Genomic DNA, 22,659 nt, shown 5'->3' on the forward strand with positions numbered 1-22,659 from the left:
AGTATTTCGCTGCCAACATATAGCTGAGGTGGTTGATTGACTTGTTATTTCTTCTTTCTTTACTTGGCTAGGGTTCTGAGTTTGCCATTTCGATTGGGGGGATCCCCAAAGAAACTTTGAGTTATTCCCAGACCAGATTCTTGTATGTTCTAGCAAGCACAGGGCTCGGCACAGTCCATCACCATGATCAGCTGGTGGTTGCAATTGCTGGGTTGGTTCTGTTTTCAGTCCTGACTTCCACTGGAACCAATGGGTGTTGCAGTCTAGCCTGCTTCCGTCCAGCACATGCTCAGGATAATTCTTTTTTTTAAATTTATTATTTTTTTTATTAATTACATTGCATTATGTGACACAGTTTTACATTGCATTATGTGACAGTTTCATAGGCACTGGGATTTCCCCCCAACCCTCCCTAAACCCTCCCCCCATGGTGGATTCCTCCACCTTGTTGCATTACCACAGTTCAAGTTCAGTTGAGATTCTTTCACTGCAAGCATATACCTAGCATAGAGTCCAGCATCTTATTGTCCAGATAAGTTCAACAGCTTGTTGGGTAGACCATCTCTGGTTTGAAGGTAGAGCCGGCAGAGTATCATCCCGATCAATTAAAAGTCCCAACATAACATCAGCAACAATTTACAACGTTGTGGAATTAAATGACATGGTATTGAGTAACCAATATGTTAAAAAAAAATGCAAGTTCTTAACCACATCCTGTGACTTCTTCATTGACATTTCAATTTTAGTTTATATACAGTTGGGATCTATACACCTTAAAATGGCTGTAGATTACTATTCAGCTGTCTCGTGTCTATTTTCATTACAGTATTTAGCATTTTATAGCGTTGAAGCATAATTTTGTTGAACCTGGCTTTTTTTTGGGGGGGGGTAGTCTAGACTGGCTTATAAACTCTAACAAGATATTTGTCAACAGTTTAGGTGCAGAACAGTTTTAGGAGGGGTGTGCAGAGAAATATTCAATATCCTAGTGAGGAGTAACTAATCTTTGTGTCCCACCTAGTAAGGTATAAGTGAATCCACGCTGTTTCCTGTCTGATTCTAAAGTTTTCTTGTTCTCTGTCTATCTATTCTAGATTTTTTGCTTGTTTGTTTGTTTGTTTTGAGGGAATTCCAGAGGGATCCTGATGGTCATTGCCAGAGAGGGTGGGGACCCAAAGTTGCAACCAAGCTAGGACCAGAGAAAGCTCCCCTCCCTAGTCCCAAAGGAAGTTTACTGTTCTTCTGCTTCCGTAGATAATTCTTGAACTCCAGTTGTAGAACAGGCACTGATAATTCGTGTTACAGTCCCTTTCCGAGCTGCCATCTGTTGGTGGCTCATTGTGCAATAGCGAGAGGTATGCTGTTACCACCTCTTAGGTTTTCTGCATAATCACTTCTTCTCAAACTGATGACATATGTAATTCATAAATATTTTATTATTATTATTATTATTATTATTTTGATTACGTTTACATAAACGATCAGGGTGGGAAGGATTTAGGGTTAGGGAGAAATGGTTGTGGTCATTGTTTCCAAACTTTTTATTTCTTCTTCCCCTGTCTGGGGGAAGGGGGGAGATAAGGGTACAGGCCATACCCAGCTTCCCATCCCAGTACCTGAGGATGGGGAAAAGCCACCCAATATCAACCCAGGGTCACAATGCGGTGCATGTTCTAAGGGTTATGCCCAGGTGGATGCAATAGTTCCACATGGTGTCAGTCTCACCAATCTATGGATGAGGAATCCCTTCCAATGTCCATTGGCTGACACAGTTGACTTTATAGTCTCCATTCACCCAGATATTTGCTGTCATTGTTTGGCTGGGGTAGTTGTCCCTATGTCCTGTTCTCCATTTTCTGCTATGACACCAGATATCCTCTGCAGGCCCCTCTGGGCTACAATATCCTCTATGTGCACATGGTTTGCTGTCCAGCACTCCATCCTTTACACTGAGGATTTCCAGTTTTCCTAGGTCGGCTCATGGACCTGAGCCAGACAACCTGGGCTAAGCCAGGACCCCCACCCCTGGAGCAAGCAGACCCAGAACCCACAACACAGGAGGGTTCAGTGACCTGGACCAGGAGACCCAAGCCCCTTTGGAACCCCCATTAAAACTCATTAGCAAATTCAATATAACAGCGAGGTGTTAGCAATAAGAAAGAATAGACATACATGTACTAACTGTGGCAGTTGTGCCCAGGAGACACCCGTATCAGACATGCCACAGAATCAAATGACAATCACAGTTTTGAAGGGATTTTTGTCTCTTTACTACCCAAGTGCTTGTGGAAGAAAGCCTGCAGTTGCTCCCAAGCATCTGCCTGGGCCACAGCATGAGACCTGGGCTCCCCTCCCCAGAAGACAGGCCCACCCACCAATACATGATGGGAAGCCCGGCACAAGGGGAAGTAGGGGGGCTCCAGGTAGTGCCCTGCCCCGGGGTAACAGATGATCTGGGGCTTCTCCTTCCCGTGGGCCTGTAAGCGCTTGGAGGCCTCGTTGGCATAGAACTCGCTCTTCCAGTTGTGGTCGTCCTCACTCACCAGGAACAGGAAGGTGCACTCGGCCTTTTCCACAGGAATGAAGCTCTTTAGGCCAGGCTCTTTCAAAGGGCTGTTTAGGACATCCACAATGTCCGCAAAGCCATCTTTGGTCATCTTGATTCGACTCCTGCTGGCACCTATGGGGGGCAGAGTCACATCCTTGTAGTGTAAAGTGACGCCAGTAGTGACTGCAGAGCCATTGATTATGACAGCGGCCGTGATGCCCTTCAGGAAGGAGGCCATGGTGAGACAGAGCTCACCCCCTTTGGAATTTCCCAGCAGTCCAATTCCTGGGCCTTTCACCTGAGAAGGAAAAAGGAGAATGAATTCCCAACTGTACAGTTAGTATTCCTCCTTGAAAGTCAGGTGGACCAGAGCATGAAAAGGGGCTCTACCAACATCCTAGCTTCAAAAATGTTATTATGTTTCTGTGAATCTGTTTCTTTAGCAGTAAAACGGACACCATATATAAAGGACTTTAGCCTGATGTTTGTCCATAAGAACATTCAAGAAAATGTAAAAAATGTGGGTAGGAGGAGGATTGGTGCTGTGATAAGGCTCCAACTTCAGATATCAGTGCTGGTTAGAGTCCTAGCTGCTGATCCTCTTCTTTTTCATTTTATTTTATTTTATTAGATTGGAAAAGCATATATACAGAGAGAAGGAGATACAGAAAGAAAGATTCTCCATCCGCTGGCCCACTCCCTTAGTGGCCACGTTTGCTACATTTGCCAGAGCTGAGCTGATCCAAAGCCAGGAGCCAGGAGATCCCTCCAGGTCTCCCACGCAGATGCACGGTCCCAAGGCTTTGGGCCGTCCTTCATTGTCCTCCCAGGTCATAAGCAGGGAGCTGGATGGGAAGTGGAGCAGACAGACACAAACTGGCACCCACATGGCATCCTGGTGGATACAAGGCAAGGATTTATCCACTAGGCTATCATGCCCTGGTCCTCTTCTGATCCAGCTCTCTGCCAATGAGCATAGGCAAGTAGCAGATAATAGTGCAGGTACTTGGGTCCTTATCAGCCACGTGGGAAACCAGGATGAAGTTCCTGGCTCCTGGCCTTGTCTTAGACCTGCCTCAACTGTTACCCCATTTGTGAAGTAAATCAGTATATGGAATCTCTCTCTTTCTTTTCTTCTCCCATTTGCCACTTTGCCTTTTAAAATAAATAAATATATTTGGTGTTGATCTCTAAGTCTTCAGTCACATAAATTCATGGTAATCTGAAAAAAGTCTGAGATAACTCTACATTTATGTAAAAGATTCCAAGTGCACTTATACTGGGGAAGTTTTCTTTCTGAATTTAATAGTTGTGTTTTTCACAGAAGTTGTAAAGTAATTAATTTGTTAACTTATCAGAAACAGTATCTGTATGCAGCATAAAATCATAATGAAGCATAGGGGGGAAAAACCCAAAGATTCAATGTAAGTCTATTTGCCAACTTCTAAATCATTATTAATTTGCTTATGGGCTTATTTCTAACAAATAAGTGGTAGCAGATACCAAGAGATTCCAGAACATGTGACATGGGCTGGCACTGTGGCACAGTGGGTTAAGCCATCACTCAAGATACTGGCATTCTATATGGGAGCGCTAGCTTAAGAGTCTCAACTACTCCACTTCTAATTCAGCTCTCTGTTTAGTGCCTGGGTAAGTATGAGAGGATAAACTAAGTACTTGGGCCCTCACCTTTTCAATAAACTATATCATAAAACTCTGTTTCTAAAATAAACCGAGTGGCTAGAATTATCTCCTAGGTCACTAACAACACTATATTACTACTAGTGGTAGCCACAAGTGACATTTCAATCCTCCTTGATAAGGCTGTTCATGAACTAGTCTAGTCCTATGCGCTTTCAAGTGTCCTGTTCATATCCCAGTTCGAGCTGTGAATGCTGAAGTTCTTTCTTGGCTTTCCACCCTTCCCTCATCCCTCCGCTGTGTTCTAAGGTCATGTGGACATGAACTTTGAGTCACTCCCTGGTGTACGCTCTGTACCTAGCTCCTCTTACCCTTGCTGCATGAGTGAATTTCCAATATCAGGCCCCATTTCAGAGGTTTCACAATCATTACCTGTTTAACCCTTACAAGAAACCAGGAGGTTGGAGACAAATTCACATAGCTACAAAACAATGATGCTGTCTGCTCCAGTGACAAATGCTCCTGGTTTGCCTGGGACTGTACTGTTCTACGGGAAAGGCCTATATTCCAGAAACCCCTCTGTCCTTAGGCAAACCAGGACACTTAGTCAGCCTACCTAGGATTCTAACATCTGATTATTCTACTAACTCTAAGCCTTAGAAGATGTTTCCAAGCTCCTTGTATTTGGAAGAGGGACTAAATATTTTATTACAGAGCATCCTTAGGCAACTGAGTTGAAAATCTAACCTTAGCTACAGCAACTATTTGAGAACCTTCCATCTAAGCAAATAAAAAAAAACCTCTAAAGGAACAGCTCACCTGAGGGTGACCGAGCAAGTAGTTCACAGCTTCTTCAAAGTATTCTAGGTGAACTCTGTTCAAGTTCTTGGGGAGGTCCTCATAGTTGTAATACGCCAGAGCCAGCACAGCGAATCCCTTCCCAGCCAGCAGGCTAGCCCGATACTCCGGAAGGCCACCTCCAACGCCAAAAATGTCCACAATGCCGGGAAAGGGCCCGGGGCCTTGGGAAGACACAAAACACAAATCTAATTCTCCAACTACTTTTGGTGTGTGGTTATCATTTTTTTTTTTTTTGGAGGTATGTGGTAGGTAGCCTAGTATCTAAGTTTCCCTGTTTATTTTGAAATACTATTTAAAAACACATAATGTATGTATTATGTTAGTTATAATAATGTATTGCGGGGAACAAGGATTCTACCTTTCTGTCTCACACACCCAAAAGCCAAAATAGAGACATCCTTCCTCTCCTTGTGATCTCAATTCGGCTACTGAACTATTCCACACTGATGTAAGGAGAGTTTAGAATTGATTCATGTCAGCAGCATTGGCACTGACTCCAGAGCATCCTTGAGTATCCAGCTTAATGACATCCAGTGGTGGCAAGAGCCGTGACCTTGGCTGGACTTCCTGCTGTCCGGTCCCCTTGGCTCTTCTTCGTTTTTTTTTTTTTTTAAAGATTTATTCATTTTATTACAGCCAGATATACACAGAGGAGGAGAGACAGAGAGGAATATCTTCCGTCCGATGATTCACTCCCCAAGTGAGCCGCAACGGGCCGGTGCGCGCCGATCTGAAGCCGGGAACCTGGAACCTCTTCTGGGTCTCCCACGCGGGTGTAGTGTCCCAATGCATTGGGCCGTCCTCGACTGCTTTCCCAGGCCACAAGCAGGGAGCTGGATGGGAAGTAGAGCTGCCGGGATTAGACCTGGTGCCCATATGGGATCCTGGGGCGTTCAAGGCGAGGACTTTAGCCACTAGGCCACGCCGCTGGGCCGGCTCTTCTTCGTTTTATGATCCTAATTCCTCATTCTTCTGATCCATTGTATACCTGAAGCAATGGCCTTGGAATGAATTCATTTCCTCTTGAACCCACAGTCTGTTTTTTGAGGGTTACAACTCAGAATTCTGATCAATAGGACTGATTCTAGTTCTGGGGTGTCAGAAGTCATCTTTAATCTTCTTATAAATGCACAGAAACAAAATCCAAATTCTCAGGCACATCTTGACATTCTATGTCAAGGTTTTTGGTTTTTAAGATGCCATCAAAACAGACAAACTGAATCCACATTTCATACCCACTTCCTGTCACAAATCCCCTGATCTCTATTATTGGAGCAAAATTTTAACTAACAAGAACTCAGGTTATTAACTTATTTCTTTCAAAATTGGGAAAACTTGCACTGTGTCCATCTGCACATAGCTAATGTATTAATGAATAGGCCCAAATTTACCTGTTTCTCTTTTGATGGTCGTTCATGTGGCTGGACTCTTTTAAATATTTATTTTCTACTTTATTTTCATTTTTAAAAAAAAGATAATCAGACAGACATGCAGATACAAATTAATCTTTGATTTGCTGGATTTTGTTTTACGGGATATTCACCAACACCTGCCAATTAGTTTTTTCTTTTGAGGGTATGAGAAGGCATTCCACAATAGTTTGTTAATTTTAACCCTTTTTCTTTAGAGTGATACAGTCAGTGAGAGAGTGCCCGTTGGATATTTTAGTTCCCTCCCCCCAACCCCGCAAAAGGCTTGCAATGGCCAGGGTTGGTCGGGTCCTAACCCAAGAGCTATGAACTCAATCCAGGTCTCCCACAGGGATGGTTAGAACCCAACTACGTTAGCCATCACTACCATCTCCTGTAATCCATATTGACAAGAAGGCAGAATTGGGAGTTAGGGCCAGGAATCAAACTCAAGCAGTCTGATATGGGAATATGAGCATTCTAACCCAGGGTCTCAATAGCTATCCTAAACTCTTGCTCCTCAAAGGGTATCTCTGTAATCACTAATTGTTGAGGGTCTCTTTGCATATTTATTGGTATTTTTTCCCTTTTTAAAAAAATTTGACTTTTTCTACCCTTTTCCAACTTTTTATTTTTCTAGAGTTGTTTACCATTCTTATTGACCTGTAGTTTTTATGAAAATATTTTAAAAAATATTCCAGATTCTGATCATTTTGTCTATTGTATTTTACCTTTGACACTCAGTGTCTCACTGAGGTTTCTGCAATTCTCTTATAGGCTTTGCTTTCTGAATTTATGTAAGAAACTGGCCCTGAGGTTTTAAAGATATGAATAACATCTTCCTTAATAATTGTGTTATTTTATTTTTATTTTTCACATCTACGCCTTTAAATCATCTGGAGCTCATTTTTATGATATGAGGTAGGGATCTAACTTTCTCTTGATAAGTACCAACAAACTGCCTTTCTCTAAAAATGTATACTACTTATATCACAGTTCATGTTTCCACATATTTGTATGCATACACAGGATACTCTAAAAAGTTTGTGGGAAAGTAGAATTAAAAGTTTATTTTGGTACGAAAAAAAGAAAAACTTCTGAAATACAGATTCAGTGTTGAGGTGTAGCAGGTTGTCACTTGTAGCACAGCATCCCACATCCATGCATTGATGGTTACTCCACTTTTCAAGTCAGCTCTCTGCCAAAGCACCTGAGAAAACCACTAAATTGGGCAATGAGGCTACAAGTCCTTGGGCTCCAGATGAAGCTAAAGGATCCCAGCTTTGGTCCGTCCTGGCTCTGGCTGTTGCAGATTTTTGGAGAGTGGAGATCTTTCATCCTCTGTCCATCCCTCTTTCATTCTGCTAATCTTTCAACTAACTAACTAAATAACAACAGGGGTGTAACGCCGTAGTCAATGCCCATGAGGTCTCCACACAGAGTAAGGTCAGAATGTTTGCCTGGGTAGGAGCAGGCAGGGAGGGACTTTCTGGGGTTATTCTGTGTGGCAGTGTGTTGCACAAAATGTCTTCCTTGTTGTTGTTCCTATACATGAAACTACATCTGTGGCTTACTCTGAACCATTTGACTGTTCCCCAAACCTTTCACACAGTGATCATTTTGTCCCTACAGCAGGATTTGTAGATGTGATGCCCTGTGCCTGCTGCCTGTGCTGAGGTCATGGGCAGCTAGCAGTCTCCCTGCTCAGAGTTGCAATGATGGTGACTAGGGGAAACTTCAGCAGCTGTGGCTCCTCCTGGCTTGTGATGGTAAGCAAGCCTGCTATGCTGCTGGGACTGCTGGGGGCTCTCCAGTTCCGGTCCATTCCAACCCTAGAGAAAACTCAGCAGTTGAAGACTATTTCAAAGTAGGGACATATAATCAGGCCATTCTTTAACTAAGGGACATTTAGGTTGTCTTCCATTTTTTTTTTTAAAGATTTATTCATTTTATTACAGCCAGATATACACAGAGGAGGAGAGACAGAGAGGAAGATCTTCCGTCCGATGATTCACTCCCCAAGTGAGCCGCAACGGGCCGATGCGCGCCGATCCCAAGCCGGGAACCTGGAACCTCTTCTGGGTCTCCCGCGCGGGTGCAGTGTCCCAAAGCATTGGGCCGTCCTCAACTGCTTTCCCAGGCCACAAGCAGGGAGCTGGATGGGAAGTGGAGCTGCCGGGATTAGAACCGGCGCCCATATGGGATCCCGGGGCTTTCAAGGCGAGGACTTTAGCTGCTAGACCACGCCGCCGGGCCCGGTTGTCTTCCATTTTTAATGTTACAAGTAATGTTGCAAGGCAGACTGTGGTGCAAGGGAGATTCATGGAGGAAGAACTGCCCTGTCAAGTGCATTCTATTTTGTTTTGTTTTAAGATTTATATATTTTTATTGCAAAGGCAGAGCTACATAGAGGAGGAGAGACAGAGAGGAAGATCTTCCATCCAATGATTCACTCCCCAAGTGAGCGCAACAGCCGGTCCTGAGCCGATCCAAAGCCAGGAGCTCTTCCAGGTCTCCCACACAGGTGCAGGGTCCTAAGGCTTTGGGCTGTCCTCGATTGCTTTCCCAGGCCACAAGTAGGGAGCTAGATGGGAAGTGGGGCTGCCGGGATTAGAACCAGCACCCATATGGGATCCTGGCACGTTCAAGGTGAGGACTTAAGCCGCTAGGCCACCGCGCCGGACCCCATTCTGTTTTTAAATGGGAAACAAACATTGGGCTTGCAGGAGCTCACTGAGTGTCAGTGTAACAGGTCAACCAAACAAGGACTGATCACAAAATGAAGGGAGCTCAGGCTGGAGGCAGAGGTGCTACAGGAGTGGGGCAAGTGGGGATAACCTAACTGGTTGCAAACTGACATCAGGAGAAGATAGAAAAAGTTTTAAAAAAACATGGAAAAGCAGAAATTGGTGGTGAGCCCAGGAATTCATTAAGCATTCCTAAATCCCTAGAAAAAAAAAAGAGGTTTAAATATAGTGTCTTAAGGGGCCAGCTTAGTGGCTCAACAAGCTAATCCTCTACCCTATGGCACTGGCATCTCATGTAGGTACAGGTTCATGTCCTGGCTGCTCCACTTTCCATCCAGCTTACTGTGGCCTGGGAAAGCAGTGGAGAATGGACCAAGACCTTGGGACCCTACACACTTGTGGGAGACCAGAAAGCTCCTGGCTTCAGATCAGCTCAGCTCCAGCTGTTGCAATCATTTGGGGAGTAAACCAGAACATGGAAGATCTTTCCATTTCTCCTCTCTGTAGATCTGCCTTTCAAATAAAAATAAAATATTAAAAAGTATGTTGACTGGAAAAAATGTAGCTGTCCCTGAAGTCAAATAAAGGGATTTCATATTGGAAAGTCTTCTTATCATACACACCAATGCACTGTGGGGGTTGTGTGGTGCTTTTCTTGTTGCTTGGATGTAACTGTTACCATAATTTAAGAATGCTTACCAAAGAGCAACTTCCTGAATTTTACTACATTTCTTTCACTTTCTTGAATGACATTAAGGTCACTCAAACAATGGTGTAAGATTTAACTCTCCTATAACAAAACATGATGGTTCTTGGACCTTAACTGTTCCTGTAGGCCTGTAAACAATGTAAAGGGGCACAAACAGCTGGACAGTTACCAAGATAGCTCTCCCTGAGGACACTGCCCTTTTCCAGCCTATTTTTCCAGATGGTGGTTTCTCAACTGCCTCAGCGTGACCACCTCAGACAATAACAATTTCAGATTGTTTAAACGTGAGGAGGGCCAAAGAGTTGCATTTTTTAAAAAAATCCCTGCTGATGAGCCCGTCAAACTGGTTCATTATGGATGAGTTGCTGCTCTCAAACATCCAAGTGCACAGAAATCGCCCAGGGTGCGAAGCTGACGAGTTCTGATACCCGCCTACTCTAACCAGCTCCAGACAACGCTATGTGCTGTGTGACTCTCGGATGTAAACATTACCAGGGCCCTGAGAACAAGAACAAGCGATAGGGGGCACTCACCACTGGTGAAACATCATAGGAAGACAGATTCAACTAGGGCAGCAGCGGCGGCGGGCTCACCTGGTGGCAGGAAGAGCGTGGCCCGCACCCGGCCCGCGCGCACCGCCTCACGCCGCACCCCCGGCCGCAGGAAGTGGCGCTCCAGCACCGCGCGGGTCAACACCCGCTCCGGCTCAGGGTCGTGGCCGTCCAGCACCTCCAGCTCCACTACGAACGGCGTCTGCACGTCCCGCTTGGTCAGCCGCCAAAAGCGCCTGTCGGGCTCCAGCGCCCAGAGCAGCCCCATGGGCTCGGGCCCCGCGAAGCTGCCGCCCAGCGCGGGCGCGCGCGCCAGGTCCAGCTCGCCGCGGGCATCAGCCCGGTAGCGCGCGTGGGCGCGGAAGAGCGCGCCCTTCTCGTCGCGCAGGGCCGAGCGCAGCGTGACCGGCTGCTCGGGGGCCAGGCCACGCACGGCGATGCGCAGCGGCTCGTCCCAGCAAGAGGGGCCCGCGGGCTCCACGCTCACAGCCGCCATTCAAATGTGAGGGTAGGTGGCCGGCCGTACTGTGTTGATTCCCAGGCCGCCCTGGGAGTCAGAATCGAACTTGACGTTTTTCCGCCTCCCAGCTACGCAATCTTTGCGGGACTCCTATTGGTGGGTAGCCACAAAGCTGGGCCAGCTCTGAACTCCAGCCAATACTCTGGCATGTTGGACAGAAAAAAAAAGTCTGCTAAGAGATGAAGTCTAATCCTTGGATTCAGCGTGCAAACTGAAAGTCCACTGACGCTAAAGGATCGAGAGGAAGGCAGTTTCACGGATTTGTATTTGGGATGAAAAAGCCACCCGGATGGGTATAGGGTCGGTTTAGGAAATACCCATCCCTCACCAGGCTGCCTGGGTTCAGTTCCTGTGCGTCTCTTCTGATTCCACTTTCTTGCCAATTACACACCCTCAGAGGCAGCAGGTGATGGCTGAAGTACTTAAATCGCCCTGGGGGTCGTGCAGGGTCGGGAGGAGACCTGAATGGAGTTTAGGGCTCCTGACGTTAGCCTGCCCCAGGCTGGGCTGGTGTGATCAAACCGAGAGTGAATCATTGGGTGAAAGTGAATCATTTCTATTTGAATGGCAAAGAAAAAGCTCTTCAATCTATAGATTCACTTCCTAAATGCCAGCATAGCCTGGGCAGACCAAACCCAAGGCAAAATTGCCCAACTCCATCCTAGTCTCCCACATGGGTGGTAGGGGCCCAAGCTTCCCCAGACATGAGCAGGAGCTGGACCAGAAGTAATCAAACCTTCACTGCTCTATGGGATCCCGGTGCTTCAAGTGTTGGATTAACTTGCTGTGCCAAAAGGCCTTCCCTGACACTTTTTTTTAAAGAGAAAATGGATCCCAGGTGATTGCTGTTTAGGGTATCTGCTGAGAAACATGGTCCAAGTCCCTCCCTCCTTCCCCTTCAGTCCCTTACCAGATCCTGGACTTTGTACAGAGTGTTTGTAAAAGTCAAACCAACCTGGCCTCCAGTCCATCTGTATGCCCTAATAGCTTGGAGTTTCTTAGCAATGTGCTCATTTATACCTCTGAATCCTTATCTTAAAACACTTATCTTGTGACTGTAGGTGGCCTGCATGCAGTACAAGCTCTGCACAGACATGCCTGAGGCTTCAGTGGAAGACAGCTCTCCCAACACACTGTGCTTGTGGCGTAGTGGGTCAAGCTACCAGTTGCAACGCTCACATCCTGTAAGAGCATCGGTTTGCAACCCAGCTGTTCCACTTTTGATCCAACTCCCTGCCAATGCACCAAAGGTCTCGGGCATCTGCCACCCACATGGGAAGCCAGACGGAGCTCCAGGCTCCTGGCTATGAACTTTCCCAGCCCTAACTGTTGTGGTGATTTGAGGACTGAACTAGGAAATAGAACTCTCTCTCTGTCTCTCTCCATTCTTCATTTAAAATAAATTAGTAACCCCAAACTCCCTGGCAGTGCCAATTTTGGTTGATGTCAGAGTTCTGGCAGGAAGGAAATGGGCACACTGGACAATTTGAGAATTTGTAAAGGGATTTTTTAGACTATGTTTTTTTTTTCTTTTTAGTTTTTCCAAAAAAGATTCCACAAGGTTTGGAGCTTGACAGTGTGCTGAGGGTCAAGGGAAGAGACTGCCTGGCAGGGACCGAGGCCTTCCGAGAGGATCATAGACAACTTATGGTGATGCGATAGAAGGAGGAGGAAGATGCATATGTTGACCTCACTATCTTATGGTCCCTCAGTGTCTTGCAGTGTCTGTCTGAATCCAACAGTACGATTCAGCCTACCTGGATACCCAGCAAGGTGAAGACAGAAGGGTTCATGGAAGAGGCTTGGCAAATAGAAGCTAAATACATGTTTATAACCCAAAGCCAGAGTGATCAGATCAAGCCCCAGGTCTCAGAGATCAGTGAGTTGTCCCAACTTCATCTAATGAAATCATTGCCATCTGTATTTTAATCACCTGCCCTTTAAATTGCACATTATTTACACAGAATTTATCTGGACTGCTGTCTATTCCCATCCCCTTCCCTGATGCCCCAATTTGCTGTGAAAAGACAAAGAAATGGCACTTGGGAAAAGCAGCTGAGATGACCTGGGCTTAGCCGAGCCATTCAAAAGTCCCTAGGGTCCGGTGTGAAGTTTAGAACCTAAGAACCTCAAGGAAGAGACAGGTACTCAACACGGCACCTGTCAGATGATGCCCATAGTCTACAAAAGAGCTGCTATAAGGGGTATTTTGTAGGGCAGGTGTTTGGTACTCTGTATGCTCTCACGTTAGCTGGGTTCAGTTTAACTGGGTGCTAGCTCCTCTCAAGCACACTGCCATATCCAGGCTACACCAACTTTCTGTAAATATTGACCCTTTGAGGCAACAGATGATGGTGCAAGTTGTTGGGTCCCTATGGTCCATGTGAGAGAGCTAGATTGAGTCCCCTCCCTCTTGGTACCCTTCTGGGAAGAAGGAGAAGGAGAGAAGAGGAAAAGGAAGGGGAAGAAGGGAAGGGAAAAAAGAGGAGCAGCCGGGACACAAACTAATAGCCATTTGGGATTCCAGTGCTTTTAGGGGGAAGATTAGCCCATTGAGCCATTGGACCAGACCCTGAAATATAACATTTTAATGATTTACTTATTTTTATCAGAAAGATCAGATTTATGGAGAGAAGGACAAACAGAGAGAAAGATCTTCCATCCACTGTTTTAATCCCCAAGTGGGTGCAACAGCCCAAGCTGAGCCGATCAGGAGCCAAGACATTCTGGGTCTCCCACGTGTGTGCAGGGTCCCAAGGCTTTGGGCTGTCCTCTACTGCTTTCCCAGACCACAAGCAGGGAGCTGGATGGGAAGTGAAGAAGCCAGGACATGAACTAGCATGCCAGTATAGGTTCCTAAAGGGGTAAGATTAGCCAATAGAGCCATTCCACCTGGCCCAAAAACAAATAAATCTTTTAAAAGTTATTTCATCCAAAACTCTTGAGACAGAGGGTTCCTGACATAAGAAGATGCTAGCCAGGAAAATTACCAGGTACTGGTACAAGTTATTGCAAACTACCAAAGCTAGGTAACAGTTTGAAATATTTATAGAACCAGAGTTGAGTATTTTTTTAGAACAAAAATTTGGGGTAGGAAGGCATAAGTTGTTTGCATCAAATCTAAGTTGGTCCTAGACAAGAGCAGTGGGATTCGCCAAGTGGGGAAAGCTTTGAGAAAGAAAATCTGGTGTTTTTTTTTTTTTTTTTTTTTTTTTCAGAAAAAAATTTTCATGGCTTCTGAATAGTTAGGGGTTCACAGTCCAGAAAGTTAATATGTAGACAGGTCATGATGGCCTTGCTGATGCTGGAATTTGTTTCCACAAATGCTGTTTTTGTGTTAGTTGAAGCAGCTGTTTACTAATTAACTTTGCAGATCCTCTCTGCCCCATTACTCTCTGGCCCTTGTGGTTCCATTCAGTAGCTCTCAGGATTTTTCTTCTGTCAGTGGATATTTGAGTAACCAGGGCCATGTTTTTATAGCCATGTTTTTTATACCAGGACCTGACAAAAAGGCAAAAATTGTTCACAGTCTGCAAAAGAAGTGCCAGTTCTTTTGTTTTTAAGATTTATTACTAACTGATTTCTTTAAGCAGGAAAGTTTATAAATTTTTCTAAAATGTATTCATTTTTATTGGAAAGACAGATTTGCAGAGAGGAAAGAGAGAAAAGATCTGTGTACTGGTTCACGCTCAGATAGCTGCAACAGCTGGAGCTGAGCCAATCCAAAGCCAGGACCTTCTGGGTTTCCTACATGGGTGCAGGGTTCCAAGGTTTGGGCCACACTCCACTGCTTTCCCAGGCCATAAACAGGGAGCTAGATGGAAAGTGGAGCATCTGAGGTATGAATTGGTGCCCATATGGGATCTTGGCACTTGGAGGTAGAGGATTAATCAGTTGAGCTTTTACAGCAGACCCAGGGAAGATTGCATTTTATCATCTCCCAAGTAGTGGGTAGTGATAGGTTGTAAAACTGTCTAGTTTAGGCTTTAAGAGTTTTAGTGTCCCTTTCTGTGAAAAGATTGCTGTTGGAGTACAGGTGACAGATTCCACTAATCTCTGCACAGGCTCCTCATTGTTCTGTGAGTATAAATTTTAAGGCCTGTCAGCTATGCATGGCTATTTCAGTGTCCACAGAATGGGTTCTTGGTATCGACATTGGCTTGGAGACTTGGTCAAATATACTTACTCCAGGTTTTAGAAATCAGCTTCATTTAGCGGCTAAAGTCCTCGTCTTGCACACTGAAGGATCCCATATGGGTGCTGGTTCATATCCCCGCGGCCCCACTTGCCATCAAGCTCCCTGCTTGTGGCCTGGGAAAGCAGTAAAGGATGGCCCAAAGCCTTGGGATCCTGCACCCTGCGTGAGAGGGCCCAGAAGAAGGGCCTGGCTCCTGGCTTCAGATCAGCTTAGCTCTGGCCGTTGTGGCCACCTGGGGAGTGAACCAGAAAATGGAAGATCTTTCTCTCTGTCTCTCCTCCACTTTGTATATCTGACTTTCCAACAAAAATAAATAAATCTTTTAAAAAATCAGCCTCATACAAACATGCTGACAATTTCTAACATTATATTAGAAGAACTCACTAAGATGTTCATCTACCAATAGCAACTTCCAGAAAGGGTCAAGAGTCAAGATACGGGGGAAAAAAAAAAACATGTCTGTCTGATAGTGCAGTATTCCTGATATGTTAATAGCAAAAGCTCTACTTATCTTTCTGCCCTTTGAAGACACGTGAGGTCTTTGATTGATTCTGAAGAGTAGGCAGTCTTATCTTCCATGTGTACCTTGGTGTGTTTCTCACCTTTGCACAGGAGTCAGCAGCAGAGCTGGCCTACTTACATGCAACGTATGAGCCAAGGTCAGACCACACACCCACGGACTCTGGACCCTGAGATCAAGGATCCTGACATGTGTGAGCCCATCATGAGATTAAAGCACACACTGAACTGCTTGTGACACTAAAGTCATTAGTGGCCCCTACCCCCTCATCGCAGGTGCTGCAGCCTGAGTGTGACAGCTTTCTGGGCTGCCTTGCCCACCCTGCCCTCAGTCCCAACTCACGCATATACATTTATTTATTTATTCACTTGAAAGGTAAAGTGAGGCAAGGGACACACAGAGAGTAAGAGAGAGGGTGGATCTTCCATCTGCTTATTTACCTCCCAAATGGCTATAACAGCCTGTGCTGAACCAGTCCAAAGCCACGAGCCAATAACTCCATCTGCTCTCCCACTTACGTGGTAGGAGCCAAAGCAGTTGGGTCATTTTCCACTGCCTTCCCAGGCACTGTTAACAGGAAGCTGGATAAGAAGTAGAGCAGCTGATACCTCAACGAGTGCTCCTGTATGGGATATTGGTGTCACAAGCAGCAGCTTAACCTGCTGAGCCCAAAGACTGACCCCTGCGTTCTTTGATTTAAGGTGTTTAATCAAGTCAGATCCCCCCAAAAGGGGAACTCAACCTGAGAAAAGACTAAGACAGAAAAAAGAAAGGGGTTCAGTGGCTCCCAGAGTGTTTGATTCTCCCTGAAGGTGATCTTCCTTAAGGTCCCAGTTCTGGATGTTGGATAGAGTTGTCAATCTAAATAATAGTGAAGAGAGATTCTCTAAAGGATCATGATGTTTATTTGGGAATACAACACCATTGCAGTGGGAATGTGCATGCTATAATGAACTAGGAATACATTCAAGGAGATTGAGGCAAGTTTTTAAAGTCAGAAGTTAGGATTTCATGGGATAGTTTGAAACAGTAATCCTCAGCTGCAAGGATTTAATCGTATGAGTGGTGCCAGTTTGAAGGTGAACAGGCAAATAATCGGGAGTTGTCCTGGCAAAGGAGAAGTATTTTGGGGGATGTATGGAACTTTGTGCAGGTTGTGATTCTGGGACAGTTTAACCTTTTGGCTAAGATCTATTGTTGCTGCTTCTGTTGGAATTGACACAACTCCATTTTGATTTTGACAGCTTTCACACAAAGATATAAAGAGGAAACTAAAAAAAGACCTCTCCTACTCTGATATATTTCTTTGTCAGCATAAAGCATATTACCTTGTAGGGCTAATATGACTCAAACCTTACTGATCCATACTGTCTCTCCTAACAGCTGGTGAAAATGAACATATATTGTCACTTTTCACTCCTTTCCCACACCCATCTGTGTAGAAGGTACATACTTCACTTCTTTTCATTGTTGAACACCCAGATTTCAACACACTTCCCTCCTTTCAACCACCTTCCCAGCTGACTGATATACGTTCCTATGCATGTATTTTACACTATCTTACATTGTTTGTTTTTTTTTTTAAAGATTTATTTTTATTACAAAGTCAGATATACAGAGAGGAGGAGAGACAGAGAGGAAGATCTTCCGTCCGATGACTCGCTCCCCAAGTGAGCCGCAACGCGCCGATCTGAAGCCGGGAACCTGGAACCTCTTCCGGGTCTCCCACGCGGGTGCAGTGTCCCAAAGCATTGGGCCGTCCTCGACTGCTTTCCCAGGCCACAAGCAGGGAGCTGGATGGGAAGTGAGGCTGTCTGGATTAGAACCAGTGTGCATATGGAATCCCAGCGCATTCAAGGCGAGGGCTTTAACCACTAATTATCGCGCTGGGCCCTATCTTATTTTGTTTAACCCCACAAGACATTGCTATTAAGTTTAAAAGAATGGATTCAATTATATTTATCCACTTATTTACTATTTCCACTAGTGTCTTCCCTTCCCCTAGAGTCTCTCATTTTTAATTTGAAATTGCTTTATAACAGTGCTTTCTAAATCTGATACACTCAGGAATCTTGTTCAAATCCAGATTTCTAATTGGAACGTCTGTGGTTGGGAGTCTGTGATTCTGCATTTCTCTCCTCCCTTTTCAACTTTTACTTATTTGAGAGGGAGGAAAAGAAATGAAAAACTAAACATGCAGATTAAGATGTCTCATCCGCTGGTTCTCTCTCCAAGTACCTGAGAATTCAAATTCCAACTCAAGAACAGATGTGGTCAGTGAAAAATCTTACATTTTACTGTGATACGCACCTGACCTATTGTCACTTTGCCTGGCCAGATGGTGCTGTTGCTGTGGGACAGTGTGCAATTTTAAAATGCAGAATGAGACTAGTACTTACCTGTCAGGGGAGATACCATGCTCAAGCAGAATGAGACTACATATTGACTTCTGTGGTATGGCTCCGCATGTAGATCTGACCCATCACTGTTTCCTTTGCAGAAAGAAAAGGGCTATTCCAATCAATTTTATACTTATTATCACAACCCCAGGCACCATCCAAGTAAGTCCATGGTGCCTCAGGACAATGCCTTTATTTGTAAGAAGCTGTAACTCCGGTCTTCCAGTTAGACTTTAATGTAGTTAATTTGTTTTCAGGAAAGAAACTTACTCATCAGTTATACTAGAAGTGTTTTTCCTGTAGCACTGGGGCAGAGCAGACATTTGCACCTTGCTCTGATCCTTTGAGCCCACACCAATTCATGTTTAGTTGACTGATTCCCCTTCACAAGTCTGAACCAATGCCATCATTAATGCCTACAGGGAGGGAGGGAGGGAAGGAAAAAGGAAGAGATGGAGAAAAAGAGGGGAAAGGAGAGAGAGGAAAAGTTTTTAGTAAGGGCTATGGAATTTGGCACTACATAGCCTATTCCATAAAACCAAGTTCACGTGGAAAGGTACCATTAATTGTCAAAGCTATTAGGTAAGATATGCATCATGTTTTTTTAAAAAAAAACTACCAGCATATTTGATTCTACTATACTAATTGGAGGAGAAATCTGAAATTATATTTTTAAAACCATCAAGATGATAAACACATTCCATTAAGATAGAGCACGACATTTTTTTTTTAGAAAGGCATGGGGGACAGTGCTGTGACATAGTAGGCTAAACCTCTCCTGTGGCACCAGCACCCCACATAGGCATGGGTTTGTATCCCTACTATTGCACTTCCCATTCAGCTCCCTGCCTTTGATCTAGAAAGCATTCAAGGATGACCCAAAGCCTCGGGACCCTATACCCACATGGGAGACCCAGAAGAAGCTCCTGGCTCCTGGCTTTGGACTAGCCTAGCTCTGGCCATTGCGGCCACTTGGGAAGTGAACCAATGGATGAAGGATCTCTCTGTCTCTTCTTCTCTCTGTAACTATGCCCTTCAAATAAAAATAAAATCAACGTTAAAAAGACATGAAGGTTGAAGACCTTGCATAACGAATCACAAATCTTAATGATTGATGCAATGATCTGAAATCTTTCAGCTTGTTTGAAGAATCCTTCCCATATGAGAAAGAACACTTAATGCTATAGCAATAGAAAAATGTTTTTATCCTTGAAAAAACATTAGTTGCCTAGTAACAAATGGCTTATTACCAAGAATGCTAGGAAAGACATTCACTTTGCACCTGGTTCCTTTTAACCCAGTCTTTTCAACCAGCACGGAGCTGTTGTGAAGTTACTATCATCTTAACAGAGAAACTCATGTTCCTCACCCGCACCTGCATTAGTTTTTGTTACTAACAAAACACTTGAGACAGGCTACTTTATGAAGGACAGCAGTTTCTTTTTGGCTCATGGTTTTGGGTGTACAAGATCAAGGGTCCTCATGTGTTGAAAGCCTCCTTGTTGGCAGAATCACAAGGCAGTGCAGAGCATCACATGACAAGAGATAAGGAGCACACGCGCACGTGTATGCTTGGTCTCGGTCTGTCTCTCAAAGCATCAAGAAGCAACCATGCCACCCACTGGCAGATATGAGAACCAGGATGGGGTGCAGGACAGGCTGGGTCTGGCCACATCATCAGCCAATTCAATTAGGTCTGGCACTGGGGACTGACTGAGCCAGATTGGGTGGCAGCACCAACCAGCACAAGCTGGAATGGGAACAGACCAGGCCAGGTCAGGCCACATCACCCACTGGCAAATGCTGAGGTGAGATGGACCATGCAAGACTGTACCACAGCACCCACCAGTACATGCAAGATGGGTGGAGGTGTGTGAGCCCTGTAGGAGAGTAGTGGGGACTCCACTGCTAGGCCACTGCTCCTGATGGTGAGTGTGAAAGCTAGAACTGGGGGCAGACCTGGCTGGGCAGGGCTACAACACCTGTTGGCCTACATGTGAACTGGGTTAGGGGGAGAGTCAGGCTGGGGTAGCCAATTGTATCCACTGGTACAGTCATGAGCAAGAGTAAGGACATGTGAGTTGGGCTTTGGCACAGCATCAGCTGGCAAATGCTGGAACTGGGGGCAAGTTCTGTTAAACTAGACTGCAGAACCACCTGGACTGTACAAGATCTGGGGCAGAGAGTAGATGCAGTGGGGAGGTTGTGGGTACTTCCCTGGTGAGCTGTAACTCCCACTGGTGAACATGAGAACCAGGACCTGGGGCAGGCCTGGCTGGACAGGTAGTAGCACCCACTGGCATGAATGTGGGCAAGAGGGTGGAGTCGGTTGGATTGAGTTAGGCTTTAATGCCCAATGATGTATACAAGATCTCATGGGACATGGGGCAGACCGGACCAGTCCACTGCACATGCTGGCAGGCACAGGAGCCAGAGCTAGGGAGCCAGTCCAGTGGGGGTTATGGGGGTCACTCTGACTAGGCTGTAGCTCACTCTGGTGTACGTGAGGGCTGAGCATGTGGTGGGCAGGGTTGGTCTGGGCCACAGATTTGCAGAGGAAGGAGGGCAGAACAAATTGATCAACTACCCCAGTGAAACTTGACAGCAAACTTTTGGGCAAATGGAGACTCGGAGGTGGACTCTGTCAGCCAATTGACCTTGGAAGCATTTTCTCATCCCTGAAGCAGTGCTATCAGCAGCATCTCAGAACTTCTGAACACACATAAACAGAACCTTCAGAACATGCTCCATAATGGGGGACCTGGGATGACATTCCCTGGTACTCGGAAGGCTGGGCGTGGTCTCTCCCGTTGTATCCTCCCCTCCCCCAGATACAAGAAGAAAAACAAAATATGTAAATAATGTTCTCACCCACTCACCTGATCCTTGATCCTTTCCACCCTGATCAACTATGTAAACATCAACAAAATTTAAAACTTAAAAAACGAAAAGATGCAACCATGGGTTCGAATTTCATGAGTTCATCTCATCCTAATCACTTCCCAAAGGCCTTGCCTCTACATACCATGGTTGGGTTAAGTTTCCACCATGATGATATCTTACAATGGGGATTAAATTTCAACACACGATATTGTGAGGGATAGTCAAACTGTACTCATACAGTAGTTCCTCTTAATCTTAAAAAATAATTTTACATGGAACTAGCACCGTGCCATACTCAACTAAGCCTTCGCTCTTGGTGCTGGGATCCCTTATGGGTGCCAGTTTGAGTCCCAGGTGCTTCATTTTCTATCCAGCTCCCTACTAATGGCCTGAGAAAACATGAGAAAAAGCAAGTGCATGGGTCCCTGCACCCACGTGGGAAACCTGGAAAGAAGCTTCTGGCGCAGACCAGCCCAGCCCTGGCCGTTGGGGTCATCAAGGGAGGGAACCAGTGGATTGAAGATCATCTCCTCTTTCTCTCCTTTTCTCTCTAACTCTGCCCTTCAAATAAATAAGTAATTGTTTTTGTAAATGGAATTCTGCAAGCTCAAAGATCTGAGACCTACATCGATAATCATCACAATCATTTTAGCTAACATTTAAAAACTTTTTTTTTTAATTCAGCTACTGACTGGGAGTACCTGTGCTGGCTCTTATTTTAGATTTTAAAATTGTATCTTATTTATTTGAAAGAGTAACAGAGGGAGGGAGGGAAGGTGAGAGCTCTTCATTTACTGGCTCACTCTTCAAATGCCCACAACAGCTGAAACTGGGCCAGGTCAAAGGCAAGATCGTGGAATTCAGTCTGGGTCTCCCGCATGGGTGGCAGGGATCCAGATACACAGACCATCATCTGTAGCCTCTCAAGGGCTTGGGAGGAAGAAAGGCAGATTTACAGAGAGGAGGAAAGACAGGAAGATTTTCCATCTGCTGGTTCATTCCCCAAATGGCCACAATGGCCAGAGTTGAGTTACTCCAAAATCAGGAGTCAGGAGCTTCTTTTCGAAAGTGAAGCAGCTAGGACATGAACTGGTACCCAAATGGGATCCTGGTGCAAGAAGAGGGAGAAATAGCCAATTGAGCCATCGTGCAAGGTCCCAGGCACTTCAATATTATGGGATGTGGTCATTCCAACAGCTGTGCCAAATGCACTCCTTTCCAATTTTTAAAGAACCTAGGTATCCTAAAGTAACAAATTGTTTAATTATATATTATGAAATATTTAATTCAATATGCAGATGGCACAATAAAGTGTTTGTTATATTTTGATGTTAGAAAAAAACAAAAATACTCAAATATAATAAGAACATATTTGGGGGCCTGGCGTGGTAGCCTAGTGGGTAAAGTCCTCGCCTTGAACGCTGCAGGATCCTATGTGGGCGCTGGTTCATGTCCCAGTAGTCCTGCTTCCCATCCAGCTCCCTGCTTGTGGCCTGGGAAGGCAGTTGAAGATTGCCTAGAGCCTTGGGACCCTGCACTCACGTGGGAAACCCAGAGGAGGCTTCAGGTTCCTGGCTTCGGATCAGTGCAGCTCGGCTATTGCGGCCACTTGGGGAGTGAATCATCGGACGGAAGATCTTCCTCTCTGTCTCTCCTCCTCTCTGTATATTTGA

The 22,659-nt window shown here is 45.3% G+C and overlaps 2 protein-coding genes across 3 annotated transcripts in view; both read right to left on the bottom strand.

Moving 5' to 3' along the window:
• Nucleotides 1-22,659, bottom strand: part of DNAL1 (dynein axonemal light chain 1) — a 162,707-nt gene that overhangs the window by 47,455 nt on the left and 92,593 nt on the right. The window lies entirely within an intron of this gene.
• Nucleotides 1,611-11,123, bottom strand: LOC101531579 (acyl-coenzyme A thioesterase 1-like). Of its 2 annotated transcripts, XM_058655212.1 has the most exons (4): nt 10,509-11,123; nt 5,009-5,211; nt 2,645-2,846; nt 1,611-2,538 (listed from the first exon to the last, which is right to left on the bottom strand). In XM_058655212.1, the coding sequence occupies exons 1-4, from the start codon at nt 10,960-10,962 to the stop codon at nt 2,213-2,215; spliced, it is 1,185 nt and encodes a 394-aa protein (XP_058511195.1). In that variant the 5' UTR covers nt 10,963-11,123; the 3' UTR covers nt 1,611-2,212. The 2 variants fall into 2 exon arrangements, with proteins under 2 accessions (XP_058511195.1, XP_004584467.2); XM_004584410.3 differs by having other exon boundaries at nt 1,611-2,846; nt 10,509-11,119.

Source organism: Ochotona princeps, chromosome 26 (genome assembly GCF_030435755.1).
Source record: "Ochotona princeps isolate mOchPri1 chromosome 26, mOchPri1.hap1, whole genome shotgun sequence".
NCBI classification, from domain to species: Eukaryota; Metazoa; Chordata; class Mammalia; order Lagomorpha; family Ochotonidae; genus Ochotona; species Ochotona princeps.